General features: G+C 45.6%; 2 protein-coding genes across 5 annotated transcripts in view; one reads left to right on the top strand and one right to left on the bottom strand.

Annotated features, from left to right (window-relative positions):
- Positions 1–5,875, bottom strand: part of LOC140405440 (uncharacterized) — a 94,293-nt gene extending 88,418 nt beyond the window's left edge. For both annotated transcript variants that reach the window (XR_011938610.1, XR_011938611.1), the window contains exons 1-2: positions 5,702–5,875; positions 911–1,138 (exon numbers count right to left, since the gene is read on the bottom strand). The gene's annotated coding sequence lies outside the window, so the exon portion shown is untranslated. The remainder of the gene's footprint in view (positions 1–910; positions 1,139–5,701) is intronic.
- A 281-nt stretch (positions 5,876–6,156) lies between these two features.
- The window catches only part of pan2 (poly(A) specific ribonuclease subunit PAN2), a 231,809-nt gene continuing 212,751 nt past the window's right edge, over positions 6,157–25,214 (top strand). For all 3 annotated transcript variants that reach the window (XM_072494068.1, XM_072494070.1, XM_072494069.1), the window contains exons 1-6: positions 6,157–6,293; positions 9,263–9,570; positions 12,068–12,237; positions 13,679–13,799; positions 14,825–14,902; positions 24,370–24,637. In XM_072494068.1, coding sequence (XP_072350169.1) covers positions 9,271–9,570; positions 12,068–12,237; positions 13,679–13,799; positions 14,825–14,902; positions 24,370–24,637 — 937 coding nt within the window. In that variant the 5' untranslated portion in view covers positions 6,157–6,293; positions 9,263–9,270. The remainder of the gene's footprint in view (positions 6,294–9,262; positions 9,571–12,067; positions 12,238–13,678; positions 13,800–14,824; positions 14,903–24,369; positions 24,638–25,214) is intronic.

Below are 25,214 nucleotides of genomic sequence, written 5' to 3'. Positions count from 1 at the left end.
GGCGGAGTTGGTCGACTGCTTTCCCGGTCGAGAGCAGGTCAAATACCATTTGTAGCTTTTTCCTCTCCGCCAGTAGTTCCATGGTCGGGGCCGTGGAGTGTCGCTGATCCACCTCCAATATGGAGTTGATCAGCTGGTTGGCTAGCCGCCCTCTCCTTCCTGACCATGAGTTCCCTGTATGCTATTATTTTCCCCCTTTTGCCGCTTTCAGAGCATCCCAGAATGTGAAGGGTGAGACCTTCCCATTCTGGTTGCAGGGGACATATCCGTCAATCGCTTGTGACATTCTCTCGCAAAATGTCTTGTTGGTGAGGAGGGCTATGTCCAGTGTCCATAGGAGGAGCTGGGCCCGTCCCGTCTCCAATCTCATATCTATGTAGTGTGGTGCATGGTCAGAGATTACTATTGCTGAGTATTCCGCCTCTACCACCCTGGAAGCACTGATTTGCCCACAACAAAGAAGTCGATGCGGAAGTATACTTTGTGGATTTGGGAGAAGGGGAACTCCTTCTCCCTCAAGTATGTGAACCTCCAAGGGTCCACCCCACCATCTGCTCCATAAAGGCTTTCAGTTCCTTTGTCATCGCCGATTTGGGACTGGATTTGTCTGTCCATGGGTCCTGTATGCAGTTGAAGTCTCCCCCCATGATGAGTCGATGGCTGTCTAGGTCGGGAATTTCTGCCATGCTATTTTGACAAAGTCTGCATCATCCCAGTTCGGGGTGTTCACATTCACAAGCACCACTGGTTCCTTTTCCAGGACACCGCTGACCATGACATACCGTCCCCCTGGGTTCATCACCGTGTTAGTCGCTATGAAGATCGTCCTTTTATCAAACAATATGGCCACCCTCCCTAGCCCTCGTCCGTAGCACGCTTGGTAGATCTGTCCTATCCAGCTATTTCTTACCCTCAGTTGGTCCGTCTTCCTCAGGTGTACCTCTTAGAGGAAAGCTATGTTGGCCCTCGGGTTTTTCAGATGAGCAGACATTGGACCTTGAGTCCCCTGACATTCCAGGTGACTGTCCTGATGGGGGGTTCCTGTCCCCCCCTCTCCTGCGTGGTCAGCTATACTTGCCACGTGGATGTGGATTGGATTTATTGTCACGTGTACCGCGGTACAGTGAAAAGCATTGTTCTGTGTAGAGACCAGACAGATCATTCCATACATGAAAAAACATAGGACACACAGAAATACACAATGTAAATACATAGGCACAGGCATCGGGTGCAGCATACGGAGTGCAGAGAAGATGTGTGGAGAGATCAGTTCAGTCCATAACAGGGTCATTCAGGAGTCTGGTAACAGCGGGCAAGAAGCTGTTTTTGAACCTGGGTTGGGTGGGGCCGGGGGTTGGAGGGGGTGGAATGGGGATTCATCCCGGGGCCTCAGAGATCGGGACCCCATTTTGATCTCTCGCTACAATGGCGAGTTCCGATGAGTGGAGCACCCTATTGTAAAAAAACGGGGCTATGTGCGGCCTCGGCCGTGCATTACCAGTTCACGCCCCTTATTCAAAGCAAGTCGTGTTGAATAGCCATGTGTTTCTCTACACTGCGTGTGCCGGGAAACACGCGCGCTCAGGGACTTTTTGCCCTTTCGAGAAGATCGCGCCCATAGGTTCCTGAGGAGACTTGACAGTGTGGGTGTGGAGAGGATGTTTCCTCTTGTGGGAGAATCTAGAACTATGGGCTACTGTTTAAAAATAAGGGGTTGCCCACTTAAGACAGAGATAAGAAAAATGTTTTCTCTGAGGGTTGTGAGACTTTGGAATTCTCTTCCTCAAAAGGTAATTGAGGCAGAGTCTTTGATTATCTTTAAGGAAGAAGCCAATAGATTCTTGATAAACAAGGGGGTTCAAGGTTAGGCAGGAATGTGAAGTTAAGGTTAAAATTAGATCAGCCATGATCTTATTGAATGGCAGGGTAGACTCGAGGGGCCGAGTGGCCTACTCCCACTGCTAATTTTTATGTTGGAATATTCGTATGTCCAACAACAGCATCTCAGAAAGTGCAGCACTCTCAGTACCGTGATGAAATGAAAATCACTTATTGTCACAAGTAGGCTTCAAATGAAGTTACTGTGAAAAGCCCCTAGTCGCCACATTCCGGCGCCTGTTCGGGGAGGCTGGTACGGGAATTGAACCGTGCTGCTGCCCTGCCTTGGTCTGCTTTAAAAGCCAGCTCTTTAGCCTTTGCTCAACCAGATTTTATGTGACTGTCAGTCTAGGTAAGATGGAATATCAGGATTGGAACTTACACCAACTACCTTCTGACTCAGAGGGGAGACTGCAGCATGGTAGCATAGTGGTTAGCACAATTGCTTCACAGCTCCAGGGTCCCAGGTTCGATTCCCCGCTGGGTCACTGTCTGTGCGGTGTCTGCACATTCTCCCCGTGTCTGCATGGGTTTCCTCCGGGTGCTCCGGTTTCCTCCCACAGTCCAAAGATGTGCAGGTTAGGTGGATTGGCCACGCTAAATTGCCCTTAGTGTCCAAATTACCCTTAGTGTTGGGTGGGGTTACTGGGTGGTGGGGGTGTGGGCTTGGGTAGGGTGCTCTTTCCAAGAGCCGGTGCAGACTCGATGGGCCGAATGGCCTCCTTCTGCACTGTAAATTCTATGATTCTACTGTGCTAAGAGTGATACCTGAAGTGAGAGTGAAAGTGTGGGGAGCTGGATAGGATACAGTGGGCGGAATCCTCCAAATTCCACGAAGGCAAATTTGCAGATTAGTGGCTGACCCGTTTCTGGGCAATCTTGGCAAAGGCAGGTGAATCAAGTCCACTAAAAGTATGGGGCGAAATTCTCCCCCAACGGCGGGATGTCCGCCGACTGGCGCCAAAGCCGGCGCCAATCAGACGGGCATCGCGCCGGCCCAAAGGTGCGGAAGGCTCCACATCTTTGGCGGCCTAGCCCCAACATTGAGGGGCTAGGCCGACGCCGGAGGGATTTCCGCCCCGCCAGCTGGCGGAAATGGCGTTTGTTTCCCCGCCAGCTGGCGCGGAAATGCGGCGCATGCGCGGGAGCGTCAGCGGCCGCTGTCAGTTTCCCAGCGCATGCGCGGGAGCGTCAGCGGCCACTGTCAGTTTCCCGCGCATGCGCAGTGGGGAGAGTCTCTTCCGCCTCCGCCATGGTGGAGGCCGTAGCGGAGGCGGAAGGGAAAGAGTGCCCCCACGGCACAGGCCTGCCTGCGGATCGGTGGGCCCCGATCGCGGGCCAGGCCACCGTGGGGGCACCCCCCGGGGTCAGATCGCCCCGCGCCCCCACGCCGCCTGGTCCCGCCGGTAAATACCAGGTTTGATTTACGTCGGCGGGACAGGCAATTCCTGGGCGGGACTTCGGCCCATCCGGGCCGGAGAATCCAGCGGGGGGTCCCGCCAACCGGCGCGGCCGGATTCCCGCCCCCCCCCAATCTCCGGGAGCGGAGACTTCGGCGGGGGCGGGATTCACGGTGGCCAACGGCCATTCTCCGACCCGGCGGGGGGTTGGAGAATGACGCCCATGAAGTCTAAATTAGTTCAAATGAACCAGAGTACGTCATCTTTAACAATAAAAACAGAAAATGCTTGAGAAACTCAGCAGGTCTGGCAACATCTGTGGAGCGAGAAACAGAGTTAATGTTTTGAGTCTGGATCTGGTCATATGAACTCAAAACATTAATTCTGCTTTTTGTTCCACAGATGTTGCCAGACCTGCTGAATTTGTCCAGCAGTTCTGTTTTTATTTCAGATTTCCAGCTTCTGCAGTATTTTGCTTTTACTTGATTGCATCATCTGTAAAACTAGTTTCTTCAGAGTGCATTCCAGAGCCCCAGAAATGCAGGACCTATTTTGTGTCTTCAACATCTTAAATTCCCCTTCAGGTTTTTCATGTCTTTGAAAAATATATTTATAAATAACCTGTCACAACTTCAGGGCATTCCAAAGTGCTTTACAGCTATTAAGTGCTTTTGAAGTGTAGTCATTGTGGTGAAGTGGGAAATGCTGTAACCAATTTGTGCACAGCAAGCTCCACAAACAATAAGGCAATGTCTAGATAATCTGTTTTCGTGATGATGCTGATTGAGTGCGAAATGTTGTCCAGGACACTGAAGAACTCCCCTGCTCTTCCTGAAATAGTGCACCTGAGACATGCAAACATTTTTTGGACATATTGCTGGAGGTTTCATCATGAGTCCTGCCTCCAACTACTCCAGTCCTTTCCACCCATACCCCCAAATGTTTTACAACTAATACTGTAAATGAAAGTGTTCAAGGAAAATAAAAAAATATTCATAATTTTTCTCTTGAAAGCAGTGATCAGAATATTCGTCGTTACTTCCCGAAAATTTCAAAACAATCCTGGAGATTTGTAATACCCCACCATGAACCATGACCCGCAGGAGAAGGACATCATCGGGCAGCACAGTAGCACAAGTGGATAGCAACTGTGGCTTCACAGTGCCAGGATCTCAGGTTCAATTCCCTGCTGGATCACTGTCTGTGCGGAGTCTGCACGTTCTCCCCGTGTCTGCGTGGGTTTCCTCCGGGTGCTCCGGTTTCCTCCCACAGTCCAAAGGTTAGGTGGATTGGCCATGATAAATTGCCCTTCGTGACCAAAAAGGTTAGGAGGGGTTTCGGGGTTACAGGGATAGGGTGGAAGTGAGGGCTTAAGTGGGTTGGTGCAGAATCAATGTTCTAGGGGCTGGTATAGCACAGTGGGCTAAACAGCTGGCTTGTAATGCAGAACAATGCCAGCAGCGCGGGTTCAATTCCCGTATCGGCCTCCCCGAACAGGCGCTGGAATGTGGTGACTAGGGGTTTTTCACAGTAAGGTGCTGGTGTAGCACAGTGGGCTAAACAGCTGGCTTCTAATGCAGAACAAAGCCATCAGCGCGGGTTCAATTGCTGTACCAGCCTTCCCATAACAGGCGCTGGAATGTGGCGACTAGGGGCCTTTCACAGTAAGGTGCTGGTGTAGCACAGTGGGCTAAACAGCTGGCTTGTAATGCAGAACAAAGCCAGCAGCGCGGGTTCGATTGCCGTACCGGCCTCCCCGAACAGGCGCCGGAATGTGGCGACTAGGGGCCTTTCACAGTAAGGTGCTGGTGTAGCACAGTGGGCTAAACAGCTGGCTTGTAATGCAGAACAAAGCCAGCAGCGCGGGTTCAATTCCCGTACCGGCCTCCCCGAACAGGCGCCGGAATGTGGCGACTAGGGGCCTTTCACAGTAAGGTGCTGGTGTAGCACAGTGGGCCAAACAGCTGGCTTGTAATGCAGAACAAAGCCAGCAGCGCGGGTTCAATTGCCGTACCAGCCTTCCCATAACAGGCACTGGAATGTGGCGACTAGGGGCTTTTCACAGTAAGGTGCTGGTGTAGCACAGTGGGCTAAACAGCTGGCTTGTAATGCAGAACAAAGCCAGCAGCGCGGGTTCAATTCCCGTACCAGCCTCCCCGAACAGGCGCTGGAATGTGGCGACTAGGGGCCTTTCGCAGTAAGGTGCTGGTGCAGCACAGTGGGCCAAACAGCTGGCTTGTAATGCAGAACAAAGCCAGCAGCGCGGGTTCAATTGCCGTACCAGCCTCCCCGAACAGGCGCCGGAATGTGGCGACTAGGGGCTTTTCACAGTAACTTCATTTGAAGCCTACTTGTGACAGTAAGCGATTATTATTATTATCTTCTATTATTGGGGATGGGGAACATGAATCAAATAAAGTTACCTTCCTATCAACGGACCTCAAAATGGAGATTCACCAAAAGGCGTCTCATGTTCATTCTGAGAATTTGCATTGAGATTCCCCGACCTTCTTTGAACCCTTCCCTCGATCGTTTTGCCCTTATCTCCCTGAAGCTGATTCGACTTTGGCGCGGAACCGTCATCCTCCTGCGAGCGGCATCCTTACAGGGCCCAATTTTAAAATCCCGCCTCCGATTGGGCGGGATGCATGTCAATCAGACCGAGCTTCCGATTGGGCGGGATGCATGTCAATCAGACCGAGCTTCCGATTGGGCGGGATGCATGTCAATCAGACCGAGCTTCCGATTGGGCGGGATGCATGTCAATCAGACCGAGCTTCCGATTGGGCGGGATGCATGTCAATCAGACCGAGCTTCCGATTGGGCGGGATGCATGTCAATCAGACCGAGCTTCCGATTGGGCGGGTTGCCTGTCAATCAGACCTAGCTGTGGCAGTGGCTTGTGGGTAGCCGCTTTGCCTGTGAAGCTGCTGTGAGCTTTGCGTTAGTGGCGTTTGTTTATGTTTTTAAACTTGTGTTCAGTGCGACACGATAAACGGTAAAGAGGAAACGCTGGTAGGTTTAATATTAATGTGCAATAAACGGGCGGCGGAAGTGGAATTTAATAAGTAACCGGAAAGGGTACTCTGAGGTACTGGCTGGGCCTGGCTGACATTTTCCATCCCCACCTTAGCCACCGTCCGATGGCCGCTGTATATCGTTGAGGTGACAGCCTGACAACGCTTGTTTAAGATTAAAAGTTTTTTTTTAAAAAGCGTGGAAACGACGCAAGGACTACAGAAAATTAAGTAATATCGCGGAGGGCACCGTCCTCCACCTGCATCAGTTCTATGTGAAGTGAATGGCTGGAAAATTTAATAAAAATATTGTGGGATGTGAAGACATTTGCTTGTCTCATTTCATGTGAGCTGCACGAAGTTATCGTTAGTTGTGCCACTCGGAAGCAGTCTCTTCGCAAATACACAAATGACCCCGATTTGCTGCGCACCTTGTTTGCCCACATTTGGTCTTGTATGGTTCATCTTTTAAAAAATAAATTTACCCAATTCATTTTCCCCAATTAAGGGGCAATTTAGCGCGGCCAATCCACCTTCCCTGCACATCTTTGGGTTGTGGGGGCGAAACCCACGCAGACGCGGGGAGAATGTGCAAACTCCACACGGACAGTGACCCAGAGCCGGGATCGAACCTGGGACCTCGGCGCCGTGAGACAGCAGTGCTAACCACTGTGCCACCGTGCTGCCCGGCCCCTGGTTCATCTTTCTTAACACTACATCATAAATTATCATTCATTCATACGTCATAACATCAGAAAGTCGTGATTGCTTTCAGTTCAGAGCTAAGGAGGTGTTTAGCTTAATTCGCAACCTTTCTTTCCCCCTTCACAATTTGTCCTTTGCCATTTTGATTTCCTGTTGTAAAGTTTGGATGTAATATTTGAACGTTTCAAGTGGCTTTCTGCTTTTAGGGAGTTTAGTGCAATCTGCTTCTTCTTTGATTGCCCTCTATCCCTGCATTGCAGTATTAATAAGAATATTGGTAACCTCCATCTAAACAGATTGGCAGGTGCATTGGGATGATTTGTTTTTGTCATGATCTTGGTAATAGGCATCTTAGTAAAGAATGGACAGCCCTTCATTAGTTTTTGCACCATCCCAACCATTTTCATGTCCTGTCATGATTCTTGAATTATTGACAACTTTTAAGTTGTTGGTTTTTTAAAAAAACATAGAATTTACAGTGCAGAAGGAGGCCATTCAGCCCATTGAGACTGCACCGGCTCTTGGAAAGAGCACCCTACCCAAGGTCAACACCTCCACCCTATCCCCATAACCCAGTGACCCCACCCAACACTAAGGGCAATTTTGGACACTAAGGGCAATTTATCATGGCCAATCCACCTAACCTGGACATCTTTGGACTGTGGGAGGAAACCCACGCACACACGGGGAGGATGTGCAGACTCCGCACAGACAGTGACCCAAGCCGGAATTGAACCAGGGACCCTGGAGCTGTGAAGCAATTGTGCTATCCACAAGGCTACCGTGCTGCTCCTTGAAGTAGTCTCTGCTGGTTGCCCATCTGTTGCATTGAAACAGACCTGAGACATTCTTTGGACCCTGTAAAATTCAGTTGTCAGAACCTTTGTGGATCTGCTTATTTCACTGGTATGTCCTAGCTTTAAAATAAAATATAAATTATCTCTACTTTATCCAGTGAGTAACAAGTTGACATTGGTCAGCTGATTTCAGAAAGTGCAGTAGAAGGGATGCAAAAATTTGCTCCTACTGGGTGACGAAAGGGGAAATTGGTCAGAATTTCCACTGCTGTTCACTATCCAGTAATAGCTATTGGAAGCATGCATGTTGCAGACAGTTGCGATGCCTTGCAGCGTTGCATTGCTTACCAGTATTTGCCATCCCAAATGCATTGATCAGGAACCAATGGGTGCTCAGCAGGGGATCAATGCCTTTTGGAAGGCAAGTTATCGAATTTCTGTTTTCCTATAACATTGGATAAGCATATTCTTCAGGCTATTAGTGTTTTCTCTGAAATGGATTGGGTATAATTACTAGAATGTGAAATGGGTGATGATTTTCAGTGAATCCCTGCCCAACTTTTTTCTTTTAATTATTTGTGGCTTTGATGTTTTTGTACATAAATGGAGGGGCGACCTGATAGAGGTCTACAAAATTATGAGGGGCATAGACAGAGTGGATAGTCAGAGGCTTTTCCCCGGGGTAGAGGGGTCAATTAGTAGGGGGCATAGGTTTAAGGTGAGAGGGGCAAGGTTTAGAGTAGATGTACGAGGCAAGTTTTTTACACAGAGGGTAGTGGGTGCCTGGAACTCGCTACCGGAGGAGGTGGTGGAAGCAGGGACGATAGTGATATTTAAGGTGCATCTTGACAAATACATGAATAGGATGGGAATAGAGGGATAAGGACCCAGGAAGTGTAGAAGATTGTAGTTTAGTTGGGCAGCATGGTCGGCACGGGCTTGGAGGGCCGAAGGGCCTGTTCCTGTGCTGTACATTTCTTTGTTCTTTGTTCTTGATTGGAGTTTGGAAATCAATGGTAAGTGTAAATTGGATGCTTTGTGTTCTATTTAGTTCAGATAAAGCTGGAGACGTTACGGATGTTACACTGTGGGCTCAAATTAAATGGATCTGAAGTTTGGCTGGATCCTGACATGTCATGTCCTTGAAATGTTGTCCTGTTATCTTGGGTAACACACTGCTGGAGGTTGAAGGAGCTGTGGTTTCATTCTAATTTCAACCCGGGTATTTTTCACGGTGGACTTTGGATTTCCATGTTCTGCAGTTTTATGCTTTGATACAGAATTTTGTTTTGCTGTGTGTTACAGCACTGTAGTAATGGAATTTCCTAGATATTGATGGGGTAAAAATCTGGGAGTGATTTTTGTTCTTTTATACATATCCTAGAAAATACTGATCGAAGTAACAGTTTTCTGGATTGGAATTTCCTTCTTTGCTATTCTGCCTCTTATTTTTTTTCATCCCTAGAATAAACCATGAATTTTGATGGCCTGGATTCTGGCCTTGGAGAATACTCATCGTCCCTGCACCCTGGCATTGACCCATCCCTGGACAGTTCAATTGAACATTCGCTTGACCCAAGCTTGTTGCAGAATGTCGAACTGGAAGCAGATGGTGTCCAGCTGGATGGCATGTCGGTCTCAGGACCTGAATCTGTTCACCTTGTGGAGGGAATGTATTCAGAGCTGCACAGAGTTGTCGCAGAAGTTGGAGTTCCTGTAACTGCATCACATTTTGACCTTCAAGATGAATTACTCTGGGTGGGAAATCATGGGGTAAGTGTAGTACATTAACCTGCTCCTCCAATTAATTTTTTTAAAAATTAAATATTTGTATTCTCCTTTTTCACATTTCCCTCATATTTATAACAACAAATACAATGGCAATCCCCTAGCCAACAATCCCCTCATCCCATCCACACTCAAACAGCTTTTGAATACAAAACACCAATGAAAAATAATCATTGTTAATTTATACATTCCAACCCCCCCCCCCCCCCAAATGTTCGATGTCATCCAATTTGTGAAAATGCATGATGAACAAGGCCCATGAGTTGTAGAACCCTTCCATGCTCCCCCTCAATTCGAACTTTACTTTCTCGAGCATAACAAACTCCAGCAGGTCCTCCCGCCGCTCTGAGGCACAGGGCGGAGAAGCCGACCTCTATCCCTGCAGAATCCGCCTTTGGGCGATCAGTGAGGTGAAGGCTAAGACTCGATGGGCCGAATGGCCTCCTTCTGCACTGTAAATACTATGATGACATCTGCCTCCAACCCTGGCCGATCTGACACCCTGAATCTGGCTTCTAGGCGACCTGGTTCGAGTCTCGCATGCACCACCCTTGAGATCACCCTAAAGACCTCCCACCAATACCCTTCCAGTTTTGGGCAGGACCGAAACATATGAACGCGATTTGTGGCCCCCCCCCCCCCCCATAAGAGTTTCCAACCAATTAAGTTAATTGGTCTCTTGATGTGCACGAGTGGATAAGCAGTGTTAATGTAAGCCTACTTGTGACAAATATTATTATTAAGGGATTGGCATGTTGTACTTCTAGAGCTTCATGTCTCTTGATCTTGCTGGGTTGGTCTAGAGTCTCTTGATGAGCCCTGGTTCACCGATATTGCAACTTAACTTGTAAAGTGTGAGTATAAATCAAAGATGGAATTTGAAAGTAAGCAGTTCGGTATTTTAAAAAAAAAAAATGTTCCAATTAAGGGGCAATTTAGCGTGGCCAATCCACCTATCCTGCACATCTTTGGGTTGTGGGGGTGAGACCCACGCAGACACGGGGAGAATGTACAAACTCCACACAGACAGTGACCCAGAGCCAGGATCGAATCTGGGTCCTCGGTGCCATGAGGCAGCAGTGCTAACCAGTGCACCACTGTGCTGCCCTGCTTTTTCTTTAATATATACACAGTATGCCGAGAATAAAGTGTGCTAAATTGTTCAGAGCCTGGAATTTCCATTTTTAAGTGAATCCTTTATGCAGTTGAATATAAGCCAACAATACTGACCATTCCCCAAACATCTGATCTTAACATAAGCATACAGATTTCTAAAACTGTGTTTTGAATGCTTACAAATGTGGATGATCAATGTGGGATTGGAAGCCGCTGCTTTGTAGGTTTTTGAAATGTTGATGCAAAAATGGCTGCTGGGATATCACGAGAAAACCTGTTTTCCTTTGCTCACGGCCTTACCTAGTGAGGAAATCCCAAAATGCCACTCGGCTGGTCCCCACAACAGCTTGTCTGAAATGAGGAAGTTAGCAGCTTTGCTCAGGCAATGAGGTACAATCTACATGCTGTTGGTTTTAGAGCAGTATGTTGACTCGGTGTCATCCCACGCAATGGTTTTGCTGTGCATGTTATTTCCTTACATATTTTTATTATTGATTCATAATAAAAGTTTGAAAAATCCTTTTCTTAATCAGTTCGTATGAGTTGATGAGCCTTTCAAACTGATTTATAGATTTTTCTAAGCATTTTGCTTCTTTTAAAAAAATAAATTTAGAGTACCCAATTAATTTTATCCAATTAAGGGGCAATTTAGTGTGGCCAATCCACCTAACCTGCACATCTTTGGGTTGCGGGAGTGAAACCCACGCAAGCATGGGGAGAATGTGCAAACTCCACACGGACAGTAACCCAGAGCCGGGATCGAACCTGGGACCTTGGCGCCGTGAGGCTAACCCACTGCGCCACCGTGCTGCCCACATTTTGCTTCTTTAATGTTGAGAGCTGATTCGGAATGTAAACTTAATCATTGTACACACGCAGATTGGAGGGCTGATGCTGCACATGATGCCCTCCCAGTTCATATGATTAATGAGATGCTTTTTAAAAATAAGTTTCGAGTACTCAATTATTTTTTTCCAATTAAGGGGCAATTTGGTGTGGTTAATCCACCTATCCTGCACATCTTTGGGTTGTGGGGGTGAGACCCACACACATGGGGAGAATGTGCAAGCTCCACATGGACGGTGACCCAGGGCCGGGATCGAACCCGGGTCCTTGGCGCCGTGAGGCATCAGTGCTAACCACTGTGCCGCCCTGATTAATGAGATTCTTAAAACTTGTGTAAGTATCAGAACTGGAATTTAAAATGCTATTGAATTTAGTGGTTTCTGTTGAATAATTGATTTATATTTGCTGCTATGCATTACATTGGGAATATTAAAGTTAGCTTTGAGTGGAGGTGGTGGGTACGTGAGCTCTGTCTTCAGAGGAGCGCGACTAAATTTGTCTTTGAAATTTTTCTGTCCAGGGCCATGCAACCTCCTTCTTTGGTCCCACTATGGAGCGATACTCATCCTTTCAAGTTAACGCCACAGATGACATACGCCACATACAAAGCATAGAAAGCGGAGTTCTCTTTTTAAATAAGAATAACCTCAAGTGCTTTACTCGAGGGGGACTTATAATGTTTGACTATGTGTAAGTTTTTAAACTTTAGATTACTGTGATGTAATGGTAAATCATTAAAAGAAAGTGAATAGCAGAGTTGAACGGGTAAAGAATATTAGAGATTTTCTTTATTCATCCTTGGGATGTGAAGATTGGTGAGAAGGCCAGGATTTATTGCCCAAACATAATTGTCCTTGGGTCAGTAGTGGTCTGTCATGCTTGCTCAATGTGATTGTGTTTGACAGCTACTGAGGGAGACTCTAATTTTGTTAGATTCCATGCAATTTATATGCTAAAATGTTTGGTTATCAAAAGTTACTTTTAGATAACCCTCAGACTCCTCGGAGGTAAATTCTTCCTGGCTCCATGGGCAGATTTGATTTTCAGCTCACACACTAACAATATGATCACAGCAACCATCTACTTAAAAGTAAGAAATAGATTTATCATTGGAATAGGCACACTAAAAGAGTCACCGAAAACACAAATCCTAGATCAAACATTTTAATTCTGCATGCCCTTAGCCTTTTTTAAAATCACCATTCCTTATTTTAATTTTGCTTTTCCTTAACATGCTCATGCCTATTTTAATCTTCATTTTCCGTTTTTAAAATTTTAGACAACTTGCCATTTCAGTCTTCCTGCTTTCCACTGTCCATTTGGAGGGTTGTGCGACTTCCAAAAGAAAGTTGTCTTTTTTATTGTCTGAGAAACTCCAAAGACTCAAAATTGACATTCACATTGCAGTAGCAATAGTTCTCCTGGTTAAGCAGGTGAAACACACAGCAGAAGAGTAAAATAATTTGTGGATATTAAAGCAGTGTCTTGGTCATCAGGCACATAATTAAAACCACTTTCCAGGGCTGTCACCAAGTATCACCTCTTTCTATGAAATATATAGAGATGGAGAATGTCGTCCTGGTGATAGTGCTGTGTTTTGTTTTTTAAAACCTCTTTTTGTCAAATGAACATTGCGCTCACTTGAATCTGCAGTATTTGTGAGTTGTTAGGTTCAGGATTGCTTGATTTACCATTTAGTGAAGCTCCCCATTGTCTGTCACAGATATTGGATGTCTCCAATATGTCTTAAAATCAAGCAAACTTATAAATTTGGGATTTGCAATATAATTATTGAAGATGTGGGAGCAGTGGCAGAACATTCTATGACATTTCTGACTTTATATGCATTTATCTTCTGCTCTATCGAAGATTGCAGGCACTTTGTGAAAGCAACTAGTATTGGTGGTAAAGTATAATTTCATTGAGAGTTCATTTAGTATATGAAGCATTACTAAACCAGACATTGTAAGCAAATAGAAAAGGGTTATGTAGAATTGTCTTAATCCATCAAAATGACACATTTTGTCAAATCTGTGTTGGCGCAGTGCTAAACATGGATGTGTGGTTTTTAACTGCATTCCACATTCTTATCTGTGCAGATACTCACATTGCCATGTTTTAAAATTTCCAGCATGGATGAAGCTGAGGACATGCACAGCCTTCTTCTTACTGACAACAACTCTGTTCTTTTGGGGGGCCTTCAGAATCATGTCATTGAAGTGGACTTAAATGCAGTACAAGGAAATGAAAAGGTAAAGTTCTGAGCTCAAATAATATTTTTTCATTTGTTTGTGCGTCTGTCATATGGAGACATTTGAAAAGGGGTACATCCACAAAAACCATTCCAGAACGGCTCTACGTATGGCATTGTTGATACAAGGATCCCATGTGCTTTTGTTCAACCTCAACACCCTTGCTTACACACTTTTTGTTGGGACTGCCTTTGAGAATCAAGCATTACAAAATGTTTGAGAGCATGCTTCCATGATCAGCTGTGAGTGGTTGTAGTTTTTTTAGTCAGTGCAGATACTTGATCAACATTAAACGGCTGATTGTGGCATCTATTCTAGTTCTAATAATTTGAAGGGAGTTTTTAAACAGATGTTTTTTTTTGTTTCTTAGCATCTTAGCTGAGTAATTTGTAGATTTGCTGATTTTTCTTTCCTCTTGCCCTTTCTCTATTCCCCCCCCCCACTCCAATTCTTTCAAGGTCTCTATTTGCTGTTTTCTTTGCTTAAATTCACATTTCAATTAAATAATTCTGCTACATCAGAATACAAAAGATCCATTATCCATGCCAGGTCAGTAGCCGTAGTATCATACAAGAGAATGCTGAATAATTCAGGCAATATACTTGAAACTATATGTATTGGTCACACTCTGCAACGACCACACAATTCCTGACGGTGTGGTCCCTTTGGGTCAGTGTGCCACTTCTTCTGAATGCAAGTTTGCCTCCCTGTTTTCTAAACTAATCATTCTTTGTAGCTTTCGTCAAGTGCTTTACGCCCTTGGCCAATAAGACCTGGGCTGAGATTGTCCAAGCATTTATGGTTGCTAGAGAACTTCAGTGCCGTCTGGGCAGTGTTAAAAAGCAGTGTGATTAACTCACTGCTGTACCTGTACCCTGCTCTTGTTTCTGTCACATAAATAAGAGTTTATTTTTGGCTCAGACACAGATCAAGGGTTTTTGAAAGATTAGTGGAAAATATTTGAATATGTTCTGAATAACTGGTCATATTAATGTACAGTGCTTGATTTTTCTCTCTCTTTCCAGTACACAGTTGAAGTTCCTGGTGTTACAATCATGCGACAGTCTAACCGCTTCTTCTTTTGTGGCCATACATCAGGAAAGGTATTTGTACTGAACATAACACAATAATTTGAAGGAAAAGGACTGAAGGAGGGTGCTTCCTTTTCCATATATTGCTCCCATCATTTTGGCATATCGCTCAATCCCTTCTCACTCCAGAGATAAACTCAATATTTTGATACTCTCTGTTTAGCAGCCTTTGCTAATAATTAATTCCTTGCTCTATTAGCCTCTGGGTGAAAATATTCAATGGTGAACATAGAACATTACAGCGCAGTACAGGCCCTTCGGCCCTCGATGTTGCGCCAACCTGTGAAACCACTCTAAAGCCCATCTACACTAGTCCCTTATCGTCCATATGTCTATCCAATGACCATTTGAATGCCCTTAGAGTTGGCGAGTCCACTACTGTTGCAGGCAGGGCATTCCACACCCTTATTACTCTCTGAGTAAAGAACCTACCTCTGACATCTGTCCTATATCTATCTCCCTCAATTTAAAGCTATGTCCCCTCGTGCTAGACTTCACCATCCGAGGAAAAAGGCTCTCACTGTCCACCCTATCCAATCCTCTGATCATCTTGTATGCCTCAATTAAGTCGCCTCTTAACCTTCTCTCCAACGAAAACAGCCTCAATTCCCTCAGCCTTTCCTCATAAGATCTTCCCTCCATACCAGGCAACATTCTGGTAAATCTCCTCAGCACCCTTTCCAATGCTTCCACATCCTTCCTACAATGCGGCGACCAGAATTGCACGCAATAATCCAAATGCGGCCGCACCAGAGTTTTGTACAGCTGCAACATGACCTCATGGCTCCGAAACTCGATCCCTCTACCAATAAAAGCTAACACACCGTACGCCTTCTTAACAACCCTCTCAGCCTGGGTGGCAACTTTCAGGGATCTATGTACATGGACACCGAGATCTCTCTGCTCATCCACACTGCCAAGAATCTTACCATTAGCCCAGTACTCTGTCTTCCTGTTATTCCTTCCAAAATGAATCACCTCACACTTTTCTGTATTAAACTCCATTTGCCAACTCTCAGCCCAGCGCTGCAGCTTATCTATGGCCCTCTGTAACTTGTAACATCCTTCTGCACTGACTACAACTCCACCGACTTTAGTATCATCTGCAAATTTACTCACCCATCCTTCTACGCCCTCCTACAGGTCATTCATAAAAATGACAAACAGCAGTGGCCCCAAAACAGATCCTTGTGGTATACCACTAGTAACTGGACTCTAGTCTGAACATTTCCCATCAACCACCACCCTTTGTCTTCTAACAATTAGCCAATTTCTGATCCAAACTGCTAAATCACCCTGAATCCCATGCCTCCGTATTTTCTGCAGTAGCCTACCGTGGGGAACCTTATCAAACGCTTTACTGAAATCCATATACACCACATCAACTGCTTTACCCTCATCCACCTGTTTGGTCACCTTCTCAACGAACTCAATAAGGTTTGTGAGGCACGACCTACCCTTCACAAAACCGTGTTGACTATCTCTAATCAAATTATTCCTTTCCAGATGATTATACATCCTATCTCTTATAAACCTTTCCAAGATTTTGCCCACAACAGAAGTAAGGCTCACTGGTCTATAGTTACCGGGGTTGTCTCTACTCCCCTTCTTGAACAAGAGGACAAGATTTGCAATCCTCCAGTCTTCTGGCACTATTCCTGTTGACAAAGATGACTTAAAGATCAAAGGCTCAGCAATCTCCTCCCTAGCTTCTCAGAGAATCCTAGGATAAATCCCATCCGGCCCAGGGGACTTATCTATTTTCACACTTTCCAGAATTGCTAACACCTCCTCCTTATGAACCTCAAGCCCTTCTTGTCTAGTAGCCTGAATCTCAGTATTCTCCTCGACAATGTTGTCTTTTTCCTGTGTGAATACTGATGAAAAAAATTCATTTAGCACCTCTCCTATCTCCTCGGACTCCACGCACAACTTCCCACTACTGTCCTTGACTGGCCCTACTCTTACCCTCGTCATTCTTTTATTCCTGAACATATCTACAGAAAGCTTTAGGGTTATCCTTGATCCTACCTGCCAAAGACTTCTCATGTCCCCTCCTGGCTCTTCTTAGCTCTCTCTTTAGTTCATTCCTAGCTAACTTGTAACTTTTGAGCGTCCTAACTGAACCTTCAGGTCTCATCTTTACATAAGCCTCCTTCTTCCTCTTGACAAGTGTTTCGACTGCTTTAGTAAACCACGGTTCCCTTGCTCGACCACTTCCTCCCTGCCTGACAGGTACATACTTATCAAGGACACGCAGTAGCTGTTCCTTGAACAAGCTCCACATTTCCATTGTGCCCATCCGCTGCAATTTTCCTCTCCATCCGATGCATCCTAAGTCGTGCCTCACCGCATCATAATTGCCTTTCCCCCAGATATAACTCTTGCCCTGCGGTATTTACCTCTCCCTTTCCATCACTAAAGTAAACATAATCAAATTGTGGTCACTATCACCAAAGTGCTCACCTACCTCCAAATCTAACACCTGTCCTGGTTCATTACCCAGTACCAAATCCAATATGGCCTCGCCTCTCGTTGGCCTATCTACATAATGTGTCAGGAAACTGTTTAAACTAGTATGGCAGGGGGGTGGGCACGGGAGCAATAGGTCAGAAGGTGAGAGCATTGAGGGAGAACTAGGGAATAGGGACAGTGTGGCTCTGAGGCAGAGCAGACGGGGAGAAGTTGCTGAACACAGCGGGTCTGGTGGCCTGAAGTGCATATGTTTTAATGCAAGGAGCATTACGGGTAAGGCAGATGAACTTAGAGCTTGGATTACTACTTGGAACTATGATGTTGTTGCCATTACAGAGACCTGGTTGAGGAAAGGGCAGGATTGGCAGCTAAACGTTCCAGGATTTAGATGTTTCAGGCGGGATAGAGGGGGATGTAAAAGGGGAGGCGGAGTTGCGCTACTTGTTCGGGAGAATATCACAGCTATACTGCGAGAGGACACCTCAGAGGGCAGTGAGGCTATATGGGTAGAGATCAGGAATAAGAAGGGTGCAGTCACAATGTTGGGGGTATACTACAGGCCTCCCAACAGCCAGCGGGATATAGAGGAGCAGATAGGTAGACAGATTTTGGAAAAGAGTAAAAACAACAGGGTTGTGGTGATGGGAGACTTCAACTTCCCCAATATTGACTGGGACTCACTTAGTGCCAGGGGCTTAGACGGGGCGGAGTTTGTAAGGAGCATCCAGGAGGGCTTCTTAAAACAATATGTAAACAGTCCAACTAGGGAAGGGACGGTACTGGACCTGGTATTGGGGAATGAGCCCGGCCAGGTGGTAGATGTTTCAGTAGGGGAGCATTTTGGTAACAGTGACCACAATTCAGTAAGTTTTAAAGTACTGGTGGACAAGGATAAGAGTGGTCCGAGGATGAATGTGCTAAATTGGGGGAAGGCTAATTATAACAATATTAGGCGGGAACTGAAGAACATAGATTGGGGGCGGATGTTTGAGGGCAAATCAACATCGGACATGTGGGAGGCTTTCAAGTGTCAGTTGAAAGGAATTCAGGACCGGCATGTTCCTGTGAGGAAGAAAGATAAATACGGCAATTTTCGGGAACCTTGGATGACGAGTGATATTGTAGGCCTCGTCAAAAAGAAAAAGGAGGCATTTGTCAGGGCTAAAAGGCTGGGAACAGACGAAGCCTGTGTGGCATATAAGGAAAGTAGGAAGGAACTTAAGCAAGGAGTCAGGAGGGCTAGAAGGGGTCATGAAAAGTCATTGGCAAATGGGGTTAAGGAAAATCCCAAGGCTTTTTACACGTACATAAAAAGCAAGAGGGTAGCCAGGGAAAAGGTTGGCCCACTGAAGGATAGGCAAGGGAATCTATGTGTGGAGCCAGAGGAAATGGCCGAGGTACTAAATGAATACTTTGCATCAGTATTCACCAAAGAGAAGGAATTGGTAGATGTTGAGTCTGGAGAAGGGGGTGTAGATAGCCTGGGTCACATTGTGATCCAATAAGACGAGGTGTTGGGTGTCTTAAAAAATATTAAGGTAGATAAGTCCCCAGGGCCTGATGGGATCTACCCCAGAATACTGAAGGAGGCTGGAGAGGAAATTGCTGAGGCCTTGACAGAAATCTTTGGATCCTCGCTGTCTTCAGGGGATGTCCCGGAGGACTGGAGAATAGCCAATGTTGTTCCTCTGTTTAAGAAGGGTAGCAAGGATAATCCAGGGAACTACAGGCCGGTGAGCCTTACTTCAGTGGTAGGGAAATTACTGGAGAGAATTCTTCGAGACAGGATCTACTCCCATTTGGAAGCAAATGGACGTATTAGTGAGAGGCAGCACGGTTTTGTGAAGGGGAGGTCGTGTCTCACTAACTTGATAGAGTTTTTAGAGGAGGTCACTAAGATGATTGATGCAGGTAGGGCAGTGGATGTTGTCTATATGGACTTCAGTAAGGCCTTTGACAAGGTTCCTCATGGTAGACTAGGACAAAAGGTGAAGTCACACAGGATCAGGGGTGAACTGGCAAGGTGGATACAGAACTGGCTAGGCCATAGAAGGCAGAGGGTAGCAATGGAGGGATGCTTTTCTAATTGGAGGGCTGTGACCAGTGGTGTTCCACAGGGATCAGTGCTGGGACCTTTGCTCTTTGTAGTATATATAAATGATTTGGAGGAAAATGTAACTGGTCTGATTAGTAAGTTTGCAGACGACACAAAGGTTGGTGGAATTGCGGATAGCGATGAGGACTGTCTGAGGATACAGCAGGATTTAGATTGTCTGGAGACTTGGGCGGAGAGATGGCAGATGGAGTTTAATCCGGACAAATGTGAGGTAATGCATTTTGGAAGGGCTAATGCAGGTAGGGAATATACAGTGAATGGTAGAACCCTCAAGAGTATTGAAAGTCAAAGAGATCTAGGAGTACAGGTCCACAGGTCATTGAAAGGGGCAACACAGGTGGAGAAGGTCGTCAAGAAGGCATACGGCATGCTTGCCTTCATTGGCCGGGGCATTGAGTATAAGAATTGGCAAGTCATGTTGCAGCTGTATAGAACCTTAGTTAGGCCACACTTGGAGTATAGTGTTCAATTCTGGTCGCCACACTACCAGAAGGATGTGGAGGCTTTAGAGAGGGTGCAGAAGAGATTTACCAGAATGTTGCCTGGTATGGAGGGCATAAGCTATGAGGAGCGATTGAATAAACTCGGTTTGTTCTCACTGGAACGAAGGAGGTTGAGGGGCGACCTGATAGAGGTATACAAAATTATGAGGGGCATAGACAGAGTGGATAGTCAGAGGCTTTTCCCCAGGGTAGAGCGGTCAATTACTAGGGGGCATAGGTTTAAGGTGAGAGGGGCAAGGTTTAGAGTAGATGTACGAGGCAAGTTTTTTACGCAGAGGGTAGTGGGTGCCTGGAACTCACTACCGGAGGAGGTAGTGGAAGCAGGGACGATAAGGACATTTAAGGGGCATCTTGACAAATATATGAATAGGATGGGAATAGAAGGATACGGACCCAGGAAGTGTAGAAGATTGTAGTTTAGTCGGGCAGTATGGTCGGCACGGGCTTGGAGGGCCGAAGGGCCTGTTCCTGTGCTGTACATTTCTTTGTTGTTGTTGTTGAAACCCTCCTGCACACATTGGACAAAAACTGACCCATCTAAAGTACTCGAACTATAGCGTTTCCAGTCAATATTTGGAAAGTTAAAGTCCCCCATAACAACTACCCTGTTGCTTTCGCTCCTATCCAGAATCATCTTTGCAATCCTTTCCTCTACATCTCTGAAACTTTTCGGAGGCCTTTAGAAAACCCCTAACAGGGTGACCTCCTTTCCTGTTTCTAACCTCAGCCCATACTACCTCAGCAGACGAGTCCTCATCAAACGTCCTTTCTGCCACCGTAATACTGTCCTTGACTAACAATGCCACCCCTCCCCTCTTTTACCACCTTCCCTGAGCTTACTGAAATATCTAAACCCCGGCACCTGCAACAACCATTCCTGTCCCTGCTCTATCCATGTCTCCGAAATGGCCACAACATCGAAGTCCCAGGTATCACCCCATGCCGCAAGTTCACCCACCTTATTCCGGATGCTCCTGGTGTTGAAGTAGACACACTTCAAACCACCTTCCTGCCTGCCGGTACACTCCTGCAACTTTGAAACCTTACTCATGACCTCACTACTCTCAACCTCCTCTATACTAGAGCTACAATTCAGGGTTCCAAGCCCCTGCTGAACTAGTTTAAACCCTCCCGAAGAGCATTAGCAAATTTCCCCCCCAGGATATTGGTACCCCTCTGGTCCATGTGTAGACCATCCCGTTTGTAGAGGTCCCGCCGACCCCAGAATGTGCCCCAATTATCCAGAAATCTGAAACCCTCCCTCCTGCACCATCCCTGTAGCCACGTGTTCAACTCCTCTCTCTCCCCATTTCTCACTATCACGTGGCACGGGTAACAACCCAGAGATAATAACTCTGTTTGTCCTAGATCTAAGTTTCCACCCGAGCTCCCTGAATTCCTGCCTTACATCCCTATCCCTTTTCCTACCTATGTCGTTGATACCTATGTGGACCACGACTTGAGGCTGCTCCCCCTCCCCCTTAAGGATCCCGAAAACACGATCCGAGACATCACGCACCCTGGCACCTGGGAGGCAACACACCAACCGCGAGTCTCTCTCGTTCCCACAGAATCTCCTATCTATCCCCCTAACTATGGAGTCTCCAATGACTAATGCTGTACTCCTCTCCCCCCTTCCCTTTTGAGCAACAGGGACAGACTCTGTGCCAGAGACCTGTACCCCATCGCTTACCCCTGGTAGGTTTCCCCCCCCCCCCCCCCCCCCAACAACCCCCCAAACAGTATCCAAAGCGGTATACTTGTTACTAAGGGGAACGACCACAGGGGATCCCTGTACTGACTGCTTCCTCCCAGCCCCTCTCACCGTCACCCATTTATCTTTATTCTTCGGAGTAACTACATCGCTGAAGCTTCTATCTATGACTACCTCTGCCTACCGAATGATCCAAAGTTCATCCAGCTCCAGCTCCAGTTCCCTAACGCGGTTTCTGAGGAGCTGGAGATGGGTGCACTTCCCACAGATGAAATCAGCAGGGGCACTGACGGCGTCCCTCACCTCAAACATTCTGCAGGAGGAACATTGCACTCCCTTCCCTGCCATCCCCTCTCGATAGAAAAAGAAAGAAAGAGCTTACCTGTTATTCACTCCCCTTCTCAGCAAGCTGTCACTCAGCAACCTCTGCGCCCCGCACGATAACACCTGAGAGAAAGGAAAAGAAAAACTACTTACCAGTCACCAGCCAATCCCTTACCTGCAGGCTGTGACGTCACGGTTCAACTTCTTTCTATGGTGACTTCGCTTCTTCCTGCTAACTCTCTTATGAATGTTAATCTCCAGTTTTCTTAGCGAGCAGTGGATATTAGGGAGTGCCTTTGAGGCAACAATCTTATCCAATAGCTTTCAGTCATAATTTGAACCATGCCATGAGATTACATTCCTGCAGTCTGTAGTTTTCCTCACATTCATTTATTTTAAAGTCCCACTGTGGAATTCGTAAGGATGGATTTGTTTAAACAGTTGATTATCAAGTGATGAATTAGTATTTAGGAAAGGCTTTCTAGTCATTCTATATATTTTTTTTGCCATCCAGAATATTGAATGCTTGATGGAATGTGTATTACCTGTCGACATCTTGTCTAATTTCAGTCACTTTGAAGAAAGAATCAACTTTTTCAAAATGTTCATACTTTGGAAAACCCTAAAAGGTTACGATCCCTACTCTTGGCCTTGGGGACGGTACTTTAGTTTGGATCTAGTAATCAGCAGCATGGGGATTACCCATTACTATTGAGTTGCTAGTAAAATCGGCTGAACCAGACTGGGCGTGGACTCTCAAATAACGTCCAAGCATATTTTACTGGAAAGTCCGAATGATTAATGTATCTAGATAGTATAAAAAATCATATTTTGTTTAGCTAATAAAACATTTTTTAAAGCACAAATTGGCCGGTCATCGACCTGAAGGTTTTGTCATGTTACTTTTACCTATCCTGACCTGAGGCTGGAAAGTTCCACATGTTAACCAGCTGGGGGCACATCACCATCCAGCTTTGAGATTAAAAAGCAAAACAACTCACTACAGAGTGAGAATGAAACAGAACGGGCCTATATTTACATAACGTGTTTCATGACCTCTGGATGTGCCAAAGTGCTTTACAATCAATGAAGTACTCTTGAAATGTGGTCACCGTTGAAATGTGGCAGCTAGGTTTGCACATCGTAAGATCCCACAAACCGCAATAAGCTAATGACCAGATAATCTGTGTCATTTTGTACAGGCCACAACATGTGCCCATTAGCACCATTGGGATGTGTTTATACAACTCTCCATCTCCAGTGCTTGCTTACTTTGTTTGCTGGAAAGTATATCATACACTTTGTGATCTGTTGCAGCTCTCTGGCTCCAACTACTCTCCTTAAGTGCAGTAAAGGGGGCATCACACCTGAACCTGTCCACACCTGTCCACACAGGGGCTGTTTAGCACACAGGGCTAAATCGCTGGCTTTTAAAGCAGACCAAGGCAGGCCAGCAGCACGGTTCAATTCCCGTAACAGCCTTCCCGAACAGGCGCTGGAATGTGGTGACTAGGGGCTTTTCACAGTAACTTCATTTGAAGCCTACTTGTGACAATAAGCGGTTTTCATTTCATTTAATTTTTTCATTTCACCTGACACCTATACATGCATAGTCAACAGGAGTCATTGGTTAATGATCAGGCATGCAAGCCCTGCCAGTTTCTTTTCCAGCCCCTTCCCCCAACACACACACATCCCTCAGTGCTTGTTTGAAATACTTTTTAAAGAGCAATTGTAACTTCGTATCTCTTGAGTTAAGCTTCATTTAATTTCATGATATTATGTTTGAAATATTCAGTGAGGCAGTAGCTCCAAAATCACCAGTACATTCAGGGTAAGTGGTTATACCACCCAATGGAGAAGTGAGGCTTTTTTAGAAATTTACAGCAAAAGCAGAACTGAAATAGTCTTAAGAAAATAGGAAGAACAAATTAGCGGTGTCAACTGTTGGAATTGGTAACCAATCTCCCACAAAAGCCATAAGGGCTGATCAGGTTTAATTTGTTTTCTTCTCAAATTTCCCATTTTTCTCCCCTTCTCGAGGTGGTTTGAAGGATGTGGCCATCCCACCTGAGACCATTCTTCTTGTTTTAAGCTGAGTGTCGGCAGACTGATGGGAAAGAGGCGTTACAGCTGAGCCTAATTCTGTCTTCCAATGACGTCCATATGTGCATACTTTCAGAAGAATTTACTGAATAGTGACCAGGAATAGTGACCCAGGATTAGGCACCCAGTTGCATCCCCCCGCCTCCACACACACTGGCAGTGTGTTCACCAACCAAACCATTAAAGTAGAGTATGCAATTTCATTTACCGTAATTGTATTGGAATTATCTTGTGTTTTTAGGTATCCCTCCGAGATTTGAGAAGTTTTAAAGTGGAGCACGAATTTGATGCTTACTCTGGCAGCCTCTCTGATTTTGATGTGCACGGAAACCTGCTGGTGACATGTGGCTTCTCGAATCGAATGAATGGTCTGTCATGTGATAGATTCTTGATGGTGTATGATCTCCGTATGATGCGGGCTATCAGCCCATTGCAAGTTCACGTAGATCCTCTCTTCCTGAGATTTATTCCTACATACACATCCAGGCTAGCAATCATCTCTCAATCAGGTACCTTTCCAAAAAAAAAAAAATTATAATGGAACCTTTATGCTCGGAGAACTTCTTTAACAGATGTGGTGTTGGATGATAAATGTCGTAAAATGACAGATGTTACGCACTGGTTTTTACTTTACTGCTAAGGTGAATATCTGTAATTTGCCTATGAAGGTCAGCTAGAAGTTAGTTATTGGGAAACTTTATTTTAGTTTGCAATCCTTGTAAATCCCCAATTTCTCCCCAAAATGAAGGAATAGCTTTGCTTATGACGTACTGAAAAAGTAAGCATGATTTAATTTGCATATGTGATGGACTGGTCCCAGAGCCTTTACTTACAGATTAATATTTCTGTTACTTCAAACTATTACTTCAAATACTGTGAACAATTTAACATCAAACATAAATGACTGAAGCCTCACTGCAAACAGCTTTTAATCTTTACATACTTTACTTTTGTTTGGCTTTTTTTTTCCCCATTGAGTCTTATTTTTGGTAAAATCTCCTCCATTTCAATTCTCATAATTCTGCCTAGGATTAATTTAAAATTGAATCCTGACACTTTGCGTATTGTGGATCTTCCATAATAGTG

Source organism: Scyliorhinus torazame, chromosome X (genome assembly GCF_047496885.1).
Source record: "Scyliorhinus torazame isolate Kashiwa2021f chromosome X, sScyTor2.1, whole genome shotgun sequence".
NCBI lineage: Eukaryota > Metazoa > Chordata > Chondrichthyes > Carcharhiniformes > Scyliorhinidae > Scyliorhinus > Scyliorhinus torazame.
Note: the sequence above shows the minus strand (reverse complement) of the source record. Positions and strands in the feature narration are given on the sequence as shown.